The sequence below is a fragment of the Acomys russatus genome, chromosome 24 (assembly GCF_903995435.1).
Source record: "Acomys russatus chromosome 24, mAcoRus1.1, whole genome shotgun sequence".
NCBI lineage: Eukaryota > Metazoa > Chordata > Mammalia > Rodentia > Muridae > Acomys > Acomys russatus.
In genome coordinates this window covers 56,979,919-57,000,195 of record NC_067160.1, presented here as the reverse complement: position 1 = coordinate 57,000,195, position 20,277 = coordinate 56,979,919, and the positions used below count along the sequence as shown (strand labels likewise).

The 20,277-nt window shown below is 43.2% G+C and overlaps 1 protein-coding gene across 8 annotated transcripts in view; it reads left to right on the top strand.

The window, feature by feature from the left end:
- The window catches only part of Ehmt1 (euchromatic histone lysine methyltransferase 1), a 137,898-nt gene that overhangs the window by 71,232 nt on the left and 46,389 nt on the right, over window positions 1-20,277 (top strand). For 6 of the 8 annotated variants that reach the window (XM_051166800.1, XM_051166802.1, XM_051166801.1 and 3 more), the window contains exons 9-14: window positions 4,064-4,201; window positions 7,918-8,063; window positions 15,783-15,926; window positions 16,769-16,995; window positions 18,042-18,209; window positions 19,319-19,401. In XM_051166800.1, coding sequence (XP_051022757.1) covers window positions 4,064-4,201; window positions 7,918-8,063; window positions 15,783-15,926; window positions 16,769-16,995; window positions 18,042-18,209; window positions 19,319-19,401 — 906 coding nt within the window. The remainder of the gene's footprint in view (window positions 1-4,063; window positions 4,202-7,917; window positions 8,064-15,782; window positions 15,927-16,768; window positions 16,996-18,041; window positions 18,210-19,318; window positions 19,402-20,277) is intronic. The other 2 variants (XM_051166804.1, XM_051166803.1) reach the window with 1 other exon arrangement.

Sequence of the window (20,277 nt, the reverse complement as noted above, 5' to 3'; positions counted from 1 at the left end):
TTGAAAACAGGGTCTCCTATAAAAATGTTTGAAATGGCTTTTTAGAAAAACTCAGTAATCCTCAGGTAGTTTCTTTATAGCAAACCTAGTTGATTTGGCTTCATTAGTTAGTACTAAGCTAGCGTGAGTCCAGGACAGCCAGGGCTGTTACACAGAGGAACTCTGTCTCGAAAAACCAAAAAGAAGAAGAAGAAGAGGAAGGAAGGAAGGCTGTGTGGTCCCTGGGTGCCTCCGTGGCCTCAGTGGTTTGTGCCTCATTCATAGGCCTTAGCAGTAGTTTGTTAAGGTGAGTTCATGAAGATAAGAGTGACAAAGGGTTAGTGTGCCAAGTTCATTGTCTAGCTTGGTTGAGTTGTGCTTGCCACAAGATGGAATGTATTCTAGTATAGCGCTCTCATCAGAATTAGTTCAGCATTGTCCTCACCCTCTGCGTCTCACTACTCCTGCTGCGCTGCAGAGCCTCCCCTCAGATCCTGCGGCCACCTTCCATGCATGCGTAGGCAGCCCTTGATTTGATACTCAAGGATTTGATACTGTCCTGCTGATAGGCTAGTACTTTATAGAATTCTGTGGGAACGGAATTGCTCAAGGTGGACTTCTTTCCTGCTGTGGCTCCTTTGAGATAATTGTTTTGGGTACCTTCCTGTTGTATATGGCCAAAGCAGTTTGTATGCCTTCCTCCTGAGGAGTGTATCAGTGCTAAGAACTGCACCAGCAGTGTGGGATGCTGTCGTCTGTTAGTCATTTTCTTGTGTGTGGACCACGGTCTCTGCTGGGTTAGGCTGCCAGAAAGGAAGTTGATCTGAATGTCTGTATGCAGCTTCACATCGCTCTGACTGGCCTACCTCAGTCACACGCAGTGTGTTCAGGGCGTTGTTTGTCACTCACCTACAGCGTTTAGAGCTTAAATTCCCTGTCCCTGCTAATGCTTGTGGGGATCCATCTTTCTAACTTCAGTTGGTTCCGAAGTGCGCACAGGAGTGCTTCTCATTAACTTCAGGCTTGCTTTTACCAGAGCAGTAATGAAATGGAGTGTCTCTCCTTGAGTGTATTTCATCTTGTGAAGTGTGCGTTTGTGTCTTTCATTCACGTCTAAAGTTAGGCCACTTAGCTCATTGAACTGTTGTAAATGGAATTTTAATCATATGTGTGTTTTACATGTTTACCTGGTCTGTGGCTTGCTTTTCCATTTTTCTAACAGTATATTTAGGTAAGAACTGCTAGCAAACATTTTTATTGAAGTCAAATTTATGAATTGTTTTCTTTGTGGTTCTTGCTTTTTTGCTCTAAGAAATCTTTGAGTAAACCAGGTCACGAAGATTTAGTCCACATCTTCTTCAGCAGTTTTCAGGATTCACACACGTCCGTGGCACACTGAGAGCATGTGCATGCATGAGGAAGGTTCAGCTCCCTTATGTGGGTATGCAGTTGACCTGCTGAAGTGAATCGTACACAATACTACTTTTTCAAAGATTGACTTATTTCATTCATATGTATGCGTGTTTGTCTATATATGTGTACATGTACATGCCTGGTAACCCCTGAGGCCAGAAGATCCAGGTCTTCTGCAAAGAAGGCAGCAGGCGTTATTAACCACTGAGCTGTCTGTCTCTTCAGCTCCCAAATCAAATTCTTACCTGACTTACTGCTTTCAACTTTTTGTCAACAATGGTGTGTGGGTGGCTTTTCAGAGTTTTCTAATTTGCTCCATTAGTTAAAACAAAGCAAAATTTGCTTTTTTTTTCATGTTACATAGTTCAGTTGTTGGTTTATCTTTTACTGACAGGTGTTTGTGGGCTAGTGCTTATGAGATGGCGAATGACACGGGGAGGACTTGGAGGGCTTGTGTGCCTTCCTGAGCACCCCATCTTCCCATTCATTTATGCTGCCAATTATGTCCACCTTTGAGATCAGAAAATCTGTGGGGTTTTCATTGTTGGCTTTCACAAGTGTTTGTGGATCCAACGCTAAAAGATACTTTCAGGATAGGGATTTTGTCTTTGCCATTATGGATTCAAAGTGAAAAATGCATACTTAAATATTTGCTGTATAATGTGAATTTCATTGTGTTATGTAAAATGTTTAAAGTTTCAAGAGGCTATTCATGGTCTTGAAATTTCTTGTCTAAGCTCTTGGTACAGACTGTAGTTTGAATTAAAAGATGTTGGTACCTTACCTCTATTAATGATTCACTTATTTCTAGTCATTTACATAATGCTGCACACTAATATTCATCTGCCCTTTGCCAATGTTAGGTAGTATATAACAGAAGCACACTTTGTAGTATTATTCCTCATTAAATGTCTTTATGGTTGGAAATACTAAGTATGGACAGGCTGCTCACTCTTGTCCCCAAGTTTCTGTACCTGCTACATGATCTACAGAACAACTTTTGGAATTAGCTCTCTTTGGATCCATCCATCTTGACATATTTAGATATCATTGCCTGTTAGTTAGTGGTATGCTGATGGGCTAGATGTTGCCTGTATCCCAGGGCATCATCAGGTGTGGCCTGAAACAGCAAGAAAGTTGGCATCATCACAGGCACAGATTTCTACATACTTGCATATTTTCATACTTGCAAATTAAGCATTTTTGTCTTTTAAGCAATTCATGAAAATTTATCACTTTTTCTTTTCTTTCTTTCTTTCTTTCTTTATTTTTTTGGAGATATGGTCTTACCATGCATTTATCCTTTAAAGAGCCTGCTGTCATTGTCTTCCTAAGTGCTGGGATTAGAGGCATGTACTGCAAGGCCTCGTTCATTCATAACATTAATTTTTCTCTTTAATTCCAACAGCAGTCAGATTTCTGAGTATTTTTTTATTAAAGATTTATTATTTATTTTTATCTTATGTATGAGAGTGCTCTACACCTGCGCACCAGAAGAGGGCATCAATCACATTATAGATGGTTGTGAGCCACCATGGTAGGTGCTGGGAATTGAACTCAGGACCTCTGGAAGAGCAGTCAGCGCTCCTAACTGCTGAGCCGTCTTTCCAGCCCCCCATTTACCACATTTAATTTATTTTCTTGATTATTTTAACAGTTTTTATTTAGCAGATCTGGATGAAAATGTATTAATTGGATCTGAAGAGGTGGCTAAGTAGTTAAAAACAATGGATGCTCTTCCAGAGGACCAGAGTTTAATTTCTAGTGTCCACATATTGGCTTATAACTGTTTATAATTCCAGTTTCAGGACTTTTGCCAGCCTCTTCTGATCTCAGAGGGCACCATATGTACATATGGGGCATGTACATACATAAATGCAAAACACTGATAAGCCTAAAATGATTAAATAAATCTAGTAGGGGCTGGAGAGATGGCTCAGAGGTTAAGAGCACTGCCTGCTCTTCCAAAGGTCCTGAGTTCAATCCCCAGCAACCACATGGTGGCTCACAACCATCTATAATGAAATCTTATGTCTTCTTCTGGTGTGTAAGCGTTACATGCAGGTAGAACACTGTAACATATTAAAAAATAAATCTTTTTTTTTTTTTTTTTAATAAATCTTTAAAAAGAAAAAGAAAGTAGTAACATGTTCATGGTTGGTTTTGGGGTGGTGGTATAATCTCATTCTGTACCCCAGGGGAGCCTAGAATTCATTATGTACCCCATGCTGGCCTCATTCTTCCAAGTGTTAGGGTTAGAAGTATGAGCCACAGTACTGGCTTTTTCAGTTTTTCTTGGTCACCCTCTCCCCCCCCCCCCCCCTTTTTTTTTTTTTTTTAAAAGGAAACTGGGTATAGGAAATTAAATGATACTAGAAACTGAAGTAGCCCAGGTAGAGTTATTTAAATTCATCAGAGATCATTAGTTCTTTTCCTGGGAACTGGCCTCTTAATTAGAATGTTGTTGGTGTGTGTGTGTGTGTGTGTGTGTGTGTGTGTGGTGTGGAAGTTGGAGGGCAGTTTATAGGAGTTGATTCTTTTCAACATGTGAGTTCTGTGGACTGAACTTGACTGCAAGCACTGTTCCCTGTGGAGCCGCCTCTCCAGTCTCCCTGGAACGTTCTGGATATAGCTGCTGGGCAGTCTGATGATGCATGTGTTCTGTGTATAGGTTCCGAGGCCTGTAAGTCATCTCCAGGAAGCATGGAGCAGGCAGTTCTGGGAGACAGCGCCGGCTATATGGAAGTTTCTCTGGATTCCCTGGATCTCCGTGTCAGAGGAATTCTGTCTTCCCAGACGGAAAATGAAGGTTGGTGTTGGAGTATGTCTACACCATCTTGATTGTTTGCCGGCCTGGTTCTCTGTGTTAGCCTGATGCCCCCTGGTGGATAATAATGGGCAATTTGATAAAGTGGTTATTTAAAAGTGACTGAATAGACATGATGCAAATATATTTGCCAGGTCACTGACTGCTCAGATGAGAAGCAGAAAGTGTGAGAGCCCTCTAAGAGCAGATGCCTTATGCCAAATTTGGGGGGCAGTAGTTATGTTTTACCATGTTCTCCCAATTGTGAGTCACACTCATTTGTGTACAGAGTCCTTGACAAAGAAATGCCACCTTTCACTGATGTAATGGGCTATATATTTTGTGCAGTGTGTCTTTGAGCGATCTTTGATTTTTAGCTCTGGTTGGTTGTAGCTTGCCTTCTGGCTTCTACTGAGCTCACCTTGCTCCTGCGTGTTTGCAGTAAAGGACAGCCTCCAGTCACAGATGCAGTTGTATCTTCCATGTGTCTGAGTCATTGTGGCTTGTTCTCAGTTTTTTTTTGCCTGCTCCCCTTTCTTTAAATCACTTAAAAACCTTCTAGCAGTGAAAACTAAATAATGGTATTTAAAAATCTTTGTGAAACAAATAGTTGAAGGGGAAATGTAAGACCCCACAGCTGTTCACACTTGGTTCAGGTTTTGAAATCATAGAGTTATACTATTTACTGTAGGGATTTAATGTTAAATGACAAATACATAGCTTTTTAAGAATTTGAACACTTAGGAAGCTGTGATTTACTTTTGTAATTTAGTAATGTAAGAAACCACATGAATCTTGGGTTTGTTCCAAGAATGATTTTATTTTCTTCTCGCAAGTAGAGTACAAAGCTTTCCTTTTTCCTTTTTCTTTTTTCTTTTCTTTTTTCTTTTTGTTTTTTTTTTTTGTTTGTTTGTTTTCAAGACAGGGTTTCTTGGTGTAGCCTTGGCTGTCCTGGACTCACTTTGTAGACCAGGCTGGCCTCGAACTCAGAGAGCTGCCTGCCTCTGCCTCCTGAGTGCTGGGATTAAAGGTGTGTGCCACTATACCTGGCTGGAACCAGTAAATGATGTAGACCAAAGTCTCATGCAGTAGCCAGCTTTATTTAGAGCATTAGACAGTTTATCCTCTTGAGAGTTGAGAGGAGTCACGTGAGTAAAGTGTACAGTCACAAAGGCAGGCCGTGTGTGTTATCACATGTATCAGGTGAGCCACATGCTCCATAGAGTCTTATAAACAAATAACAACAATCCGTTGTAATAGATGATCTGAGGTAAACGCATTTCTGCCTGCTACTCCCAGAAGCAGCACAAAAGCACATTCCAAGGAACAGGTCTTTGTTTTTAAAGAAACTGGGGCTACTGGACTCTTTCCTTGTTTTCTTGGAGTTTTCTCATAAGCACTCAGAAATCTCACACAACTCCATTCTTCAGCCATGTTCCAATAGTGTGCGAGCATGAAACTTGTGTCAGGTTTTTCGTTTGATTCCTCAGTAGTTTTTCAGTTTTTCAGTTCTAGAGAGTGGAGGCCATCTATGCAGATGTATGTGTTCTGACAGTGCTGCCCAGAAATGTGCATGTGGTCGGAGTGACACAAGGTGACCACTTCTTTTTCTATCTGTGTCTATTCCTTTAGTTACACCAAGTTACTGAGCAGGAAGTCCTCACAAGCTCATTTCATATTTTCAATGATTCTGGTTTGAGTTTTGCTTTCGATTTTCTAATCTTTTCTGTGTGGGGGATGTCAGGCAGCTAGCTTTCTAATTACCGGCTCCTTTTTCCCACAGAGGTTTGGCTCAAACTATCCCTTCTTTTATTTGAGACACTGTCTCATTTAGCCTAGCATGGCCTTAATGTCACGGTGTTGATGTTGTCGGGTTGGCCTTGAATTTCTGATGTTTTTGCCTCTATCTCCTGAATGCTGTGATTACAGGCGTGTGCTGGTGCATTCATTATATCCAGTACTGAAGATCCAACCCATGACTTGGTGTGAGCTAGGTGAACACTCTGCTAGCGGAGCTACATCTTCAGTCTTGCTCATCACTTACTAGCCCTCTGTGGGGACTAGACCGGCTAGGTGGTGGCGCACGCCTTTAATCCCAGCACCCAGGGAGGCAGAGGCAGGTGATCTCTGTGAGTTCAGCCTGATCTACAGATGGAGTCCAGGACAGCCAGAGTTACACAGAGAAACTCTGTCTTGAAAAAAAACAAGGCAAAACAAAACAAAACAAAAAGCAAAACAAGAGTCCAGAGGTGAACCCTGGATTCAGCATAACATTTCTAGAGACCGGCTGAGGCACTGTGTGTGTATGGAGAGTTTTGAGTACCTTGTAGACCAGGCAGCTCCAAACCAGAAGCAGTTCAGGGCTTGTGGAGGGATTTCAGGGAAGGCTTGTGTTGAGCAAATTGTGTTGAACTTATTTGCAGTAGTTCTGTTCTGTTGATAAGTCTCCTGATAAATCACTTGGCTGGTTCTGAGTGGTTAACTGTTTTTATTTTTCTGTAATCCCAGCATTCAGAAGAAATAGCTCAAAATTGGTTTTCATGAAATGAGCAAAGTCTCTATTGGCTGGAGGTGTTCAGAGTTCTTTGGGTTTGGTCTCAATGAGAATTGCTTTAATAATTTTATTTTATTTTAATTAATCAATTACTTAATAATGTTTGAGACAGGGTTTAACTATGCAACATGGGTGACTTAGAACTTGATATATAGTTCAGGCTGGCCCAGAACCCATAGAGATCTTTCTGTCTCTCAAAAGCTGAGATTAAAGGGCTACCTTGTCAGATCCTTATCTCTTTTTAGGTGTGAGTATTAGTTAATTCAGAGTTGCAATACTGTTTCAAACTCAGTTCACCTCTTACCTCTGCTGTTTCACAAGAGGACGTGGTCTGCTCCAGTGTCCTGTGGAAGCAGCAGTCCCTGAAGCTCCTAGTCAGACCCATGAATCATGTTAATTCTGGGAGTGGATGAGCTCAGCTTTGCAGTGCAGAAACTTTGCCTGAATCTCAAAGCTTTTGTTTTTCATTGTGGTATTAGGCACTTGCTATTATGAACATTTTTGGTTATCTATTTGTCTGTCTCTCTGTCTTATCATCTGTTATGTGTGTAGGCATGTAGGCCATGACATGCAAGTGTGGAGGTTAAAAGATAACTTTTAGTACTTCTTTTCTTCCACCATGTGGGTCCTGGGGATTAAACTTGGGTATGTAGACTTGGTAGCAAGCATCTGAACTCACCAAGCCCTCTCACTGGCCCCACTTTTCTTTGTTTTCCTTCTTCAGCCTATTGTATGGATTCTTTGGTTGGTGAATAATATTCTAGGTAACAATTAAACTATTATTAAAGCCTTCTACGTGGAAAGTTTTTTATGGGTGTAATTTAGAACCAAATGAGGAAAATGATATCTCAGCATATAGTGAATTCTTTTCTTTCTTGAAAACTGGATTTAGAAATTGCTGATGAACATGCAACCTGACCTGTGGCATGGACCTATAAATATAAATTACTAAGTAGTTTTGGAGAATTTAGTAGCTGGTGTGTTTGTGGGTGTCTCACTTCCCATGTAGCATGTTACAGAAGAATATGTGAACACTTGGCCACTGAGCAGTGCTGATGTGTAATTTCAGTACATACAAGATTACTGTAAAGACTGTAATTGATTGTTCTCTGGACAACCCTTTGTAGGTCAGGGTTGCTTGAGCTGATGTGTCTGTGTGACTTAGGGCTGGCCAATGGTCCGGATGTGCTTGAGACGGATGGCCTCCAGGAAGTGCCTCTCTGCAGCTGCCGCATGGAAACCCCCAAGAGCCGAGAGATCAGCACCCTGGCCAACAACCAGTGCATGGCCACTGAGAGCGTGGATCACGAAGTAAGCATGTTCGTTTTTCCTTAAAATGGCAACAAGAACTGTCATACTTCAGAATCACAGACTGTCCTGTTAAGCCCCAGTCAGTAGTGTGGATAACCAGGGAACCTACACAACTTGTTTTGTTTTTAAAACAACAGCAAAGCAAGGAAAATGGGGCTGGGGAGATGGCTCAGTGATAATTAGCATCCGCTGCTCTTAGAGAAGACCCAAGTTTGGTTCCCAGCACCCACACCGAGTGGCTTACAACCTCCTGTAACTCTAGCCTTAGGGGACTCACTTGTCCTCTTCTGGTTTCTGTGGGCATAGTCATTCTTATACGTCCATCCCCTTTCTCATACATACAAATAAATATAAAATACCTTAAAAAAAAAAGTGTAGTACAAACTGTGGTTGAATGAAAGTGTCGTATTTCACGATCATACTTTTATAAAGGTTTTTTGTTTTTGTTTGTTTTTTTAAACCACCTTGCTATATTTACTAAGAAGTGAATAAATTGAGACAGAGAGCTGCTGCCTGGGACAGGCTCGGCCTAGTGTGCTTAGCACCCACGAGCTAGGGTTACTTTATCTCTCTTGCTGTGCCTGACATAGACTTGGGAGGATTCATGGCCCCTTCACCCTTGCTCCTTCTGGGTTGGAAGAAGGCGAGCAAGCAATGTGCAGAGGCATTGCTTTTTCTAACAGTTTCTCCTTCAGCTTATCATACCATTTGGCTGCTGGTGAACAAAGCAGGGGTAGGGGTAGGGCGGGCAGTGAGCAGGAAGCTTGTTACACTGATGCTGTTTGCTGTGACATGCCTCTTGGAGCACTCTGTCTGATTGCATCTCTGTTCTCTGGGAGAAGGTCTGGGCCAGTACCTGGTGCTTTGGTTCCACCTACTTTTTATTGTGTGCCGATGACTGTCATTCCACTAAAGTTTCTGGCCCATTTGATCTTTGGGATCTTTCTAACTAATTAGGTAATCGAGGTTTAACTGTTAGTATTTCACAGTAGCAGGAGCGTAGCATGTTTCCAGTGTGTAGGGTATGGTCATGAGATTTTATACTCTTCATATAAGCCCTGCACATAGGTGAAGGCAGCCCTGAGCTGCCCATATTACTGGACTTGGGCAGTTAATGGGAAGACCTAGTGTGTCTCTGGTGGGTGCTGAGTCAGCTGGTTGTGGGCTGATGCTACTAGAGACTAGCTGCTCTTGCTCCAAGTACCTAGTAATACAGCCAAAGTTTTTGCCTCAGTGGGATTGGCTGGTGTTTTGAGTTTTTCTTTTCTTGTGTTTTTTTTTTTTTGTTTGTTTGTTTGTTTGTTTTTTTGGACAGGGTTTTTCTGTGTAGTCCTGGCTGTCCTAGACTCTCTTTCTAGACCAGGCTGGCCTCGAACTCACAGAGATCCACCTGCTTCTGCCTCCCAAGTGCTGGGATTAAAGGCATGCGACACCACTGCCTGGCTGAGTGTTGGTTTTCTGAAAGCTCTACTCTTTGCTATGCTCTGGTCCAAGGACCACACTTTGAAAATCACTAGTTATCTTCATGTGGGTGTTAGGGAAGATCCAGTGAAATCTTGTCTCAATTTCAGAGTTGATTTGTTTTAAATTTAATGTGTACATATCTGTGTTATGTTATCTTATTTAACCTTGGTGAGGAGGGCATGATGCAAGGCAAGAGCAATGGGGTTTCCATGGCAACTTCTGCCCTTTATCAGGCTTTTGTTATAGGTTTTAACTCTTGATTGATTACTGTGTTCATTACTTCATTTCAAGTTCAATTTTGTATTTCTGTTGGTTTCCTCTGCCATCAGTGGTTAGAGTCCTTTGGTACAAATGAGAGCTCGCTCATCTGCTGGAGTGGTGTGGTGTTCCTGAAATGTGTTTCACATTGTGAAGACTCAGCTCCAGCTTCTTCTCCTAGAACAGGGCGTGTGCTTTGGCTTTGGGTACAATTTGCTTCTCATTTTCTCCTCCCCAATTTCTACAGCATTCTTAGAAACTCATGTTTTTCTTTATATGATATTTGTTATGAATTGTTGTGTTATAAAATTAAATCTGGATCCCATAACCACATCATTTCAGGCAACCTCTGGTTGAACTGTGAAGTTGTAGAAACAGCTGCTTCCCAGGCTGTTTGGGGTTGGAAGTTCCTTTTGTCTAGTTCCTTCATTGAGGTTGCAGTTCAGCAGATCTCTAAATTTCTTGACAGAATTGCAAAAGCCAGATCAGCCCAAAATTTTTGCAAGACTATGGGAAGGCTATGTCTAGTCTGAACACGAGATTCATGCTTTTCACTGTTGTTAACAGCTGGTACCTGATGTCTGTCTTGATCATGCGTTGGAGGTTTCAAAGTGGTGCTGTAGTTCTTCCATGGATTGTGCATTCATTGGATGAAATAATCTCATCTGCTTCTTTGCCTAGTTGCCTGCCTCTTAGAGGCAAGTCAGCACAGATGTGAGATTCTTTACCTGTGTCTGACACCCTGAGACACTAAATTGTTTTCCCTCAGATTCTGAAGTTAACTTGTTCTCTGTTTATAATATTGTTATGAACTGTTTGGTCAGTGTAATTCTTTGTATTGTTATAAAGCTCAGATGGTCTTACCCTTGACTCATGTCAAAACACATCAAAGGTTTTGTGAATTGTATGCCACTGGTCCGAGGTCTGTCTATTATGTTGCTGATGTTGTAGAGTTCTGCAAAGGTGAAGGAGCCATGCAGAATACAAGCACACAACTTTATACTAATGTAACTCTGCTCAATGTTTGATAATGGAGTTAGGACAGGCAGAGAAGTGAACTGCGAAGAGGTGAGAATGAAAACTCAGTTCAGTTTGACTTGATCAAATTTGGATCAAACTTCTAGAGAGTCTGATGCCAGCAGTGTATTGTGAGCATGTTTAAACACAGTATAATAGTTTGTGAAAAGTTTCCTGTGTGAAAAACGCAATCCCTTTTGCACAAGGAAACATAATAACATTAAAATTTAACTCAGTGTATATGTTACTTTGTCCAAAAAGATGGACTCTAGACGTGGGCTACCTGTGCTAGCTTAAGGGCCTAAGGTAGGATCTAGCCAGGTCTCAGGCTTGCAGAACGTATAGCGATCATTTGGGTTGTTAGCCACTCCTGGTCCTGGTTGTGGGAGCTGGAAGGGTCATTTAGACTATTAGGTATTTCTAGTCCTAACTGTGAGAGCTTGGGGAGCCCCTTACTGTATACTTACTGTAAAGATCATTTAGATTACTAGCCAACCTCTAGTCCTCCTTATAGGAGCTTGACATGGCCTGGCCTAACAGATAATGCAGATTACCAGGTAATTTAATCACATCTAATTCCCACCCTTCTGGAAAAGCAGGTTATATGTCTTTCCCTTTGAAAGGACAATCCTGGCTACCTAATATTCTAGCTTTCTCTGGTGATGTGTGGGCACAAGCATCTTTGTTTTCCCAACAGTTCAAGATTCTGCATTACATTAGAGCTTTAAGAAAATACCACATGGGCAAGTCTCTTAAGAACCACCGTGCGGTTTGCATGGGTCTGCCTTTCTGTGGCTAGAACCAGAAAGACATAACTTTATCTTCTTTTTCTGTCTCTTTCAGATGCTGGCTAGAAGTAAAATAACTCTTTTTCTGATACTTCTTTACTCTAAAACCTTTATTCCTTTCATGTAGCTGCTCATCTGCCATGTGTCTGACCCCCACCTCAGATTAAATGGCATAGATTTGTTTCCCTTTGGACAGATTGTGAGATTTTACAGCTTTCTTACCCTGTCTTTCCCCCCCCCCCTAATAAAAATTGTCCTTAAGCTTTAAAAAAAAAAGTACAAGTAAAAAGAAACTGCACGTGTCATACTGTTTATGGTGGGGGAAAAAACTGTTTATGGTGGAACACACCTATAATTTGATGTAGTACCAGGAAATATTATCCACAATTTCAGATCTTGACTGTGGAAGTAGATATAAGCCTCTACCACCTTTAATTAAATAACACACTATAGAGTTTTGTAGCAATAGAGAACAATGCCATTCGTTAAAATTCTGTTTTGAAAATTTTCGGCATTAAAATACGCTTTTTACATTGACTGATAAGTTTATTGCTATATTAAGATAAATTGAAGGCCTGTGTGAGGGCTCAGTGGGTAAAGGCACTTGATGCTCAAGCTTAAGGACTCGAGTTCACTGCCTGGAATCCATGTAGAAGTTGGAAGGAGAAAACCAACCCCACAAGGTTGTTGCCTGCACTCTACAGGCTGTGATACCCAGCCCTCCTGTCTTGTTTTGTCTTTCCCTCCTTCCTGCTTCCCTCCTTTCCTCCCTCTTTTCTTCCTCTTTCCAACCCCCCTCAAGCTTTTGGGGGAATTATTACTATTCTTGTTGAGTATGTGGGTTGTCTTAAGGTCATGGGTGATCTATGTTATATGAATGATACACTCTAGCTTTTAATGAATAAAACATTGTAATTTCACATATAAATAGTCTTGTGGAAAAGTTAAAGTGGGCTGCTTAGGTAAGAATGTTAAGAATTTAAAAATGTAGATATGGGCTTATGTACTTCAGTATCTTTTTTTATTTTTTAAGCTATGAAGCTGTTTAATTAGGTTCTTAGCAGCTTAGAATACCAATTTGTGAGAATACATCCCATTTGTCAGGGAGAACTAAGATCACTGGTTGCCCTGTAGCTCAGGAAATCTTTGAGTCCACAGTTTTCTGATCAGCCTTGCAGTGCTCTGTAATCTGTTTCTCCTCTTTGTCAAGGACCTCCTGGTGCATGGGCTTGAGCAGCTGCTGCTGCTTCTTTTTTTTTTTTTTTCGAGACAGGGTTTCTCTGTGTAGCCTTGGCCATCCTGGACTCACTTTGTAGACCAGGCTGGTCTCCTCGAACTCACAGCGATCCGCCTGCCTCTGCCTCCTGAGTGCTGGGATTAAAGGCGTGCGCCACCACACCCGGCTCTGCTGCTGCTTCTTGAAGTACGCATCAGTAGGTGTTTGGGGACTTTAACCTCGCTGATAACAACTTTTGTAGATGTGGTGAGGCAAACTTCTGGTGTGTTCGCCACAGAGGAACTGTTGAGGGCAAGAGGTCCAGTCACAAGTAACAAGCCGTTTCACAGCTACTTCAGGAAAACCACTCTTGCCGCTGTGGTGTCCAGTGAGGGTGATCTGGACGGTCCCAGGAGTGATGCTGGCATGCAGCTGTCTCATGTGCTGGCTGAAGGGCTTTTGCCATGGCTTAGCAGCTTCTGAGGCATGTCCTCAGTAGGATAATACCAAGGCATTTTTTGAAGCTTTCCCACCTAGATACCACTATTCTTGTCACCACAAACTGCTTTTGTGACAGTAGTAAGGGCCTTCCTTCTCTTCCCCTTTTTCTTTTTCTTTTCAGCCTTGGACTTTTGTACAAGGTCTTTCTGGACTATACTGGGAGTACCTGCCGATCCTCTAACCAGGACAGGGTTCCGGTTGCAGTGGGCTTCCCTTTCTTGGGCTTCTTAACCTTGACGTCACCCTTTTTGGCTGCACCGGCACCAGGGCACCAGGGCACCAGGGTGGCGGCAGCACCAGCCTTCTTAGCTACAGGCTTCTTCTCCTTTCTGTCAGGCTTGTCAGTTTTTTCACCCACCATCTTGCAAGACAGGGAAGCCGGTATCCATTGCTATTTATGTATTTTTAAATATAGGCTGTTCTGTCTACATGTACACCTACATGCCGGAAGAGGGCATCAGATCTCTTTGGATGGTTGTGAGCCACCATGTGGTTGCTGGGAATTGAACTCAGGACCTCAGGAAGAGCAGCCAGTTTTCTTAACTGCTGAGCCATCTCACTAGCCCTTCAGTGTCCATTCTTAAAGCTTTCATTAATAAAATAAGAAGCACGCTGAAGCTAATAGGACTTTTGTAGCAACAGGCATGCAAGAGGAGGAGATGGGCTCTGCCCTTGCCTATTCTTGTTGCAGACCTGATTGTCCTTATGGAATGCGCTACAACTTTTAGTTTCTTCTGATCTAGCACTTTATCCTTCCTCCAGGAAGATGGTTTTGAGTCATCTCTGCTTGCAGTTGTCAGTACCTGGTTACGTTCTACCTTGTGAGGAAGCAGGTTACTCCATTCCGTGTTTTGGCTCTTTCTGCCCTTTTCCCTGTAAAACTGAGGCTGCCTCATTACTGACGCAGTTGTACACTCCATGTCCTCTCCATGTCCGTTCTCTTCTGTTTCTTAGCCCTAAGAAAGTTGTATCGCGAATCCTGTCAAGTACTCTTTGCACGGTGCCATTTCATCAGCGTCCACTGGAAACTGTGTTTCCATTCCCATTGCAGAAGCTGTATAAAATCACCTTTATCATTCTATGACCACACAAATAATTCAAGCTCTTTATAAAACAGTTCAAATACTAAGTGCATGGATGAAATCTCATATTCCAAAATTAGTGAATTGTTCTTAGCATCTTTTTGTATATACCTGTGTCTGTACTATTTCACATTATCTTTTTTAAATAACCTCACCCCTCCTTCTCCAATCACTATCTGTAAGGAACTCATGTCCACAGACCTGACCAAGAGTTCTGGAGAATCATTGGTGGTGGGGTGGGATCTCACAGTGGCTGTTTCAAGATACATGGCCTGGCTTTCCCCATTCTGAGTTTGATACTGTAGACCTGCTTGTAAAGGCGGCTTTCTGAGGATCCTGCTCTGATTCTAACATAGTGTGGATAGGCATCAGCAGAGCACTTGTTGTGTGTCAGGTCTTGCTTCTTGTTTCTGCAGTGGGGCTCTTTGGGGTGCTCCTTGGCATACTTAGGCAATTTTCAGATAGAGTCTTAGGAACAGGTGCATTTGGGAGCTTTTTGATTTGTATTTCAGATTGCTTGTTGTTTAGAAACTTTGCAGAATTCAGGCCTAGGTCCTTTCTGTGGCTGCTGTGGCTACTGGTGTATATGTACAGCCCTGCTGAATAATGATAGTGCGCCAACAGAGCAGAGAAGAGGTGGAGGCTGTGTCATATTTGTTTAAATATTAGGATACATGAATGTTTACTGTTAGTGGGGGGACATCTATAGTAGCCTTTTATGAATTAACACTCATTTTTTTCCTCCTTTTGGGTTGTTTTTTGTCATATTGGCTGTCTGAGAAGCTTCATATAGTGAACCCATACTCTTGTCTGGTCTGGTGTGTAGGAGCATCTCATGGAGTCTTGAGTCCCAAGTCTTGGCTTTCTTAGTACTTTCTGTGCTTGTATCCTTCAGGTGTATCCAGAAGTCTGTGCTCTGTTTCTATCATCTCAGCTTTGGTTCTGTGCTTAGGGGACTCGGCTGGATCACTTGGGACTCACTGTACTGTAACCCCCTCGCCACTCGCCTTGGCCTTCTTACCTAGGACGAAGCCATTGTCTGGCTCTCTTCTCATCCTCCTGTGCTCCTGGATGTGTGCCTAAGCCGAGGCCTTGATTCTCTGGTCACCGCCTCTGAATGTGGTTACCAACTGTCATCATCCCTGGGCTATGCAACAGAGAGTGACTTTCTTTTTCAGGTGGTTAGGGCTAGTAGTTGTGTGACAGGTAGTTGTGTGACAGGTACTTCCTAAGCTTCGATTCATGAATCTAGGCTTGCCTCTGAAAGCTCATGGCTCCTTCAGTCACCTCATATCTACTGAGACCATATGTCTGGTGCTTTCCATTGCCCGGTGGGTAGGAAAGCTGCTCCCTCACAGCTCTGTCACTGACGCCTGGTCTTGTGTGCTTGCAGTTGGGCCGGTGTACAAACAGCGTGGTCAAGTATGAGCTGATGCGCCCATCCAACAAAGCACCTCTCTTGGTGTTGTGTGAAGACCATCGGGGTCGTATGGTGAAGCACCAGTGCTGTCCTGGCTGCGGCTACTTCTGCACTGCGGTAAGAGCCCAGCCCGCCTGCCGGGCCTTGAGTCCTCTGCAGAGACTCATTCCAGCATTATAGCCCACATAGGGCCTATTCCGTAGCCCTTCACCATAGTTCTTGAGCTTACTGTAGACACATGACCTGGTGCCCTCAGGTCCCCTTGCTTTGTTCTTAGGTTTCTGTCTTGAGTCAGAGGAGGGCGTGCCTTCTCCCTCTGCTAATTCTCTATGCTCTGTCAGTTGTCACTGGTCTTGTCTTTGACTCTATCCAGCAGACCATGGGACAGGCTCCTTCTTACAGTGCTTCTGTGAGCGCCTCACCTACCTGTACCCTTGGATGTCCTGCTGCCCTCTGTGACCTCTTAGGCCAGGGACTTCTGCTCTGAGAGCTCACTTTTGAATCCTGACCTGGTTTTTTTCTTTGCTTCCCTTTTTATGCTTCTGCTGAGAAATAGAGAACTCCTGAATTCTATTGTCTCTCACTCTCTGTGAGAACAGCTGTTCTAATTGGTGATCTAATTGGTGTCTATTGAAATGGTCGCTTTGGCACTCTGATTCTATGCACCCATTGTACCATGTGGGCCTTCTAGACTATGTCTTGTACAGCTCTCTGGCTTGTTTAGAGTGGCCACAATGTGAGGCTTCAGCTAGCTGCGTCACTGGGGGTGCTGAAGGTGGGTAGTGATGGCAGTGGTAGCCTTTGGTGGCCTCTCTTCACTTGGTGAGCTCTTTGTAAAATCAGTGTTTTCCATAACTGGACTTATATTTGCCTGAGCCTGAATAGTTCTGTAGAGTTTTATGTAGTTTTCTGAATGTTATTCTCAGTTAAAAAATTTTTTTTCACCTTTGTTTTTTCAGGGTAACTTCATGGAATGCCAGCCTGAGAGCAGCATCTCTCACCGTTTCCATAAGGACTGTGCCTCTAGAGTCAACAATGCGAGTTACTGTCCCCATTGTGGGGAAGAGACTTCCAAGGCCAAAGAGGTGACCATAGCAAAAGCAGACACGACTTCCACAGTGACCCTGGCTCCTGGACAGGAGAAGAGTTTGGCTGCCGAGGGCAGGGCTGATACAACCACTGGCAGGTACTAAACAAAGTAGCTGTGGCCAAGCTTTGCATATAGTTTCCCTGAGGACATGTCCTCTGTAGTTACCAGTTTCTGCTGCCTTTACCAGAAGTTGCAGTGAACTTTGGCATTATGGTTTCTGGTCTCTTAAGAAGTGCTGATGTTCATTTAATACCATCTCTATGTGGATTTCTTTTATTTTAGCCTCATAAAATTATCTCTGTTGAATCAGTTTTTACGCTGCCTTGACTGGTACAGCTCTTTATGGTTTTGTCATTCATTAATGCCGTCCCCACACACGGAAGCCCTACCAGCTGCTGTAGGACTTGGCACACTGTGTGGCACAGGGTTGAAGGCCCTTGTTAAGGACAAGATAAAGGGATGGATTTCCACATTTATACATATTTGCTCTTCTAAGAAGAATCCAATGGAAGTAGCTGAAGATCTTGAGAGTTGAGGGATGACAGATCACCACAGCTTTTCCTGCCAGCCATGCCCTGATAGGACAGGAGTGGTGAAGAGATCCTTTCCAAACAGTGACAGAGCCTTCAAGTTCCTCAATGAAAAGAGGAAGGTAGTTTATAAACATGACAGCGATAGAAAAAAATAAGTTAAAACTTCATCTGAAGTCATTTAAAAGACTCAGATTGTATATGTATACAGCTAAACAACGGATTGGGAAAGTCTTAATATTTTCATAGTAATTTGTTCTGTATTCTCAAGTCATGGTTCTAGTAGGCATGCTTAAACTGTGGAACGCAGTAGATTGGCTAGATAGAACCTGAAGCTTGTTATTTAAGTCAGGTCTGAGCATGTGAGTGGAAATTCTAGAAGTGTTATGCTGACTCCTGAGGGTCTCGCTTGCCAGCGGATGGGGTTCTGAGTCAAGGGCAGCTCCCTCAGGGCTTGCAGGTGTGACTGGCCTGGCCATTGACTCTATTCAGTTGCAGTCTGCGTTGTCAGGTGGGAGCAGGTCTTGTTTTATGTATTCATTGGTTTCCATGAGAAAGGGAGGTTCTCCAAATAATGAAGCTCAGCTTTTCAATAATTTCCTTCTTGTGAAGCATTGCTGGAGCCCCAGAGGATGAAAAATCGCAGAGCACAGTCCCCCAGGCACCAGAGTGCTTCGATCCAGCAGGGCCAGCTGGGTTCGTGAGGCCGACTTCTGGCCTTTCACAAGGCCCAGGAAAGGAAACCTTGGAAAGTGCTCTGATCGCTCTGGACTCTGAAAAGTAAGAGCTAGCCTGGTGTTTTGTTTGTTTTGTTTTGTTTGTTTGTTGTTTTTTCCGAGACAACTTAAGATCATGTTCTTCTCCAGGGGTTCTTAGAACTTTCCAGCTTTTTGAATAATACTGTTCTTCAAAAGGATGGCCATTTGAGGTGCCAGCCTCATGTGTCTTTCCATGGTGGGGACTCAGTTGTTGCAGATTATTCTCCATTCATGCCAAGAGCAAGAAGTGAGATTGTTGTCCTGAGCTAGGATAGTCTTACGACCTCTATTGCACAAGCTGCCTGTCTGCTCCTAGAGCAGACCTTCCATTTCAGGAGCTCTTACATCCTACCATGATGCCTCATCTCTGCCTAGTGTGGGCTATTTGCTAGTCTCCACACTGCAGCCTTTCTCAGCTCACAGGTCTACCTGTGTCCTCCTTCCTTGGAGGGACAGCCTTATACTCCTTAGAGAGGCTTATCAAAGTGAGCTCTAAACTTACTCTGCCCTGGAAGGAAAGAATTTACTCATTCTAACCTAACAGACAAGGTCCTCTGTTGGTCTTTCTCATTCCAGATGGCCCCTCCCTGTCTCTATCCTTGCCCATCTGACACCCAGAGTCCCTGTCTATTGACCAGGCCCCAGACTTTTCCTGATGATCCACCTCTAACCCCTGTTTATGGGTTGATGTAAATGTCATAGCAAATATGTTGGTTGGCTCAGGCCCTTCCTTGTTGTTAAAGGGTAGTTAGTATCACCCGTGACAATTGTCATCACTTGAGGAGCTGCAGAGGTCACCCTGGGCATTTTGCCTGTCACTTCCTATGCCATCTTGAATGTGCATGATGACTCCTTGGGGTTCCCTGACCCTCCACAATGCAGCAGCTTGTGCCCTAGCTAGGCTCTATCTATGTCATGTTACCAGTGGTGTTTTAGTGTGTAGCACTTGGACGACATATGAAGACGGTTGGGGTTTTTGGTCGTTTTTTTTTTTTTTTTTGTTCATTTGGGGGCCAGTGCCTCAGGGCTTTAAACATACTGGCAAATGCCCTCAGCATTTAGCTGTGCCTCTAGCCCTGTTGTCTTGACAACAAGAAGCTGGTGGTGATTTCTGCCTTCTGCTTCTTACAGACCCAAGAAACTTCGCTTCCACCCGAAGCAGCTGTACTTCTCTGCTAGGCAGGGTGAGCTGCAGAAGGTGCTTCTCATGCTGGGTAAGTCGCTGTACCAAAAGCCGTGCTAATTGCCCCTGTCCTCAGGAGCCCCACCTCACTGTCTGATGTTTATAATTCTTTGAGTAAAAGAAAGTGTTTCCTGGTCTTTAGCCTGCTGCATGGCGCTAGAAATGTTCTTTGTGCGTTTTTGGGTTTTAAAAAGGAATTAGTTAAGTGAGTATTAGATGAAGAAAGAGTGTGCATGCAGGAAAGGCAGCATGGTTGGGTCCTCTGGTGACGTGCTACAGTGAAGAAACCCGTTCTTCTATGTTGACAGGAGCAAGCAGCAGTGTGCACAGACTCGGGGGAACTAGGCTCAGTGTCTGCTTTTGTATCTCTTGAGCTTGGTTTAGCTCTTTTGTGCCTGAGAATGTGCTTGTTAGAACTGGTCTAGTTGTGACTTGACTTCTGGGCTCGTAACTCTAGGCTTGATTTCTATGAAGTTCATCTTCTTTAGGTTGAAAAGCATGAGTAAAGAGCCTTTGACTGTCCGCAAATCATGAGAGAGGCTAATGTTTTTCTGAGAGGAAAGATGCAAAAACTCATTTAATTTACAAAAGAATTTTACTCTTCATAGACTTGATGTAGTATTAAGTTGCTTTATTACTTTCTGCATGGTACCTTGGATGTCCAACATTTGGGAGGCTAAGGCGGGGAGTTCAAGTTCAAGGCCAGCTTGGGCTACATAGTGAGATCCTGTGGCGCTCCCCCCCCCCCCCCCCCCCCCCCATGAAATTAAAAGAAATATGTGCAAGTCTCAGGGTCAAACTTTTGCTTCTGGGACATGTCTGTTCTTTGAGCCCTTTTCATGGTTTTCATGAGCTTCCAAGAGGCTGAGACAGGAATCTCTGAAAACAGAACTCAAGAATTAGAAAG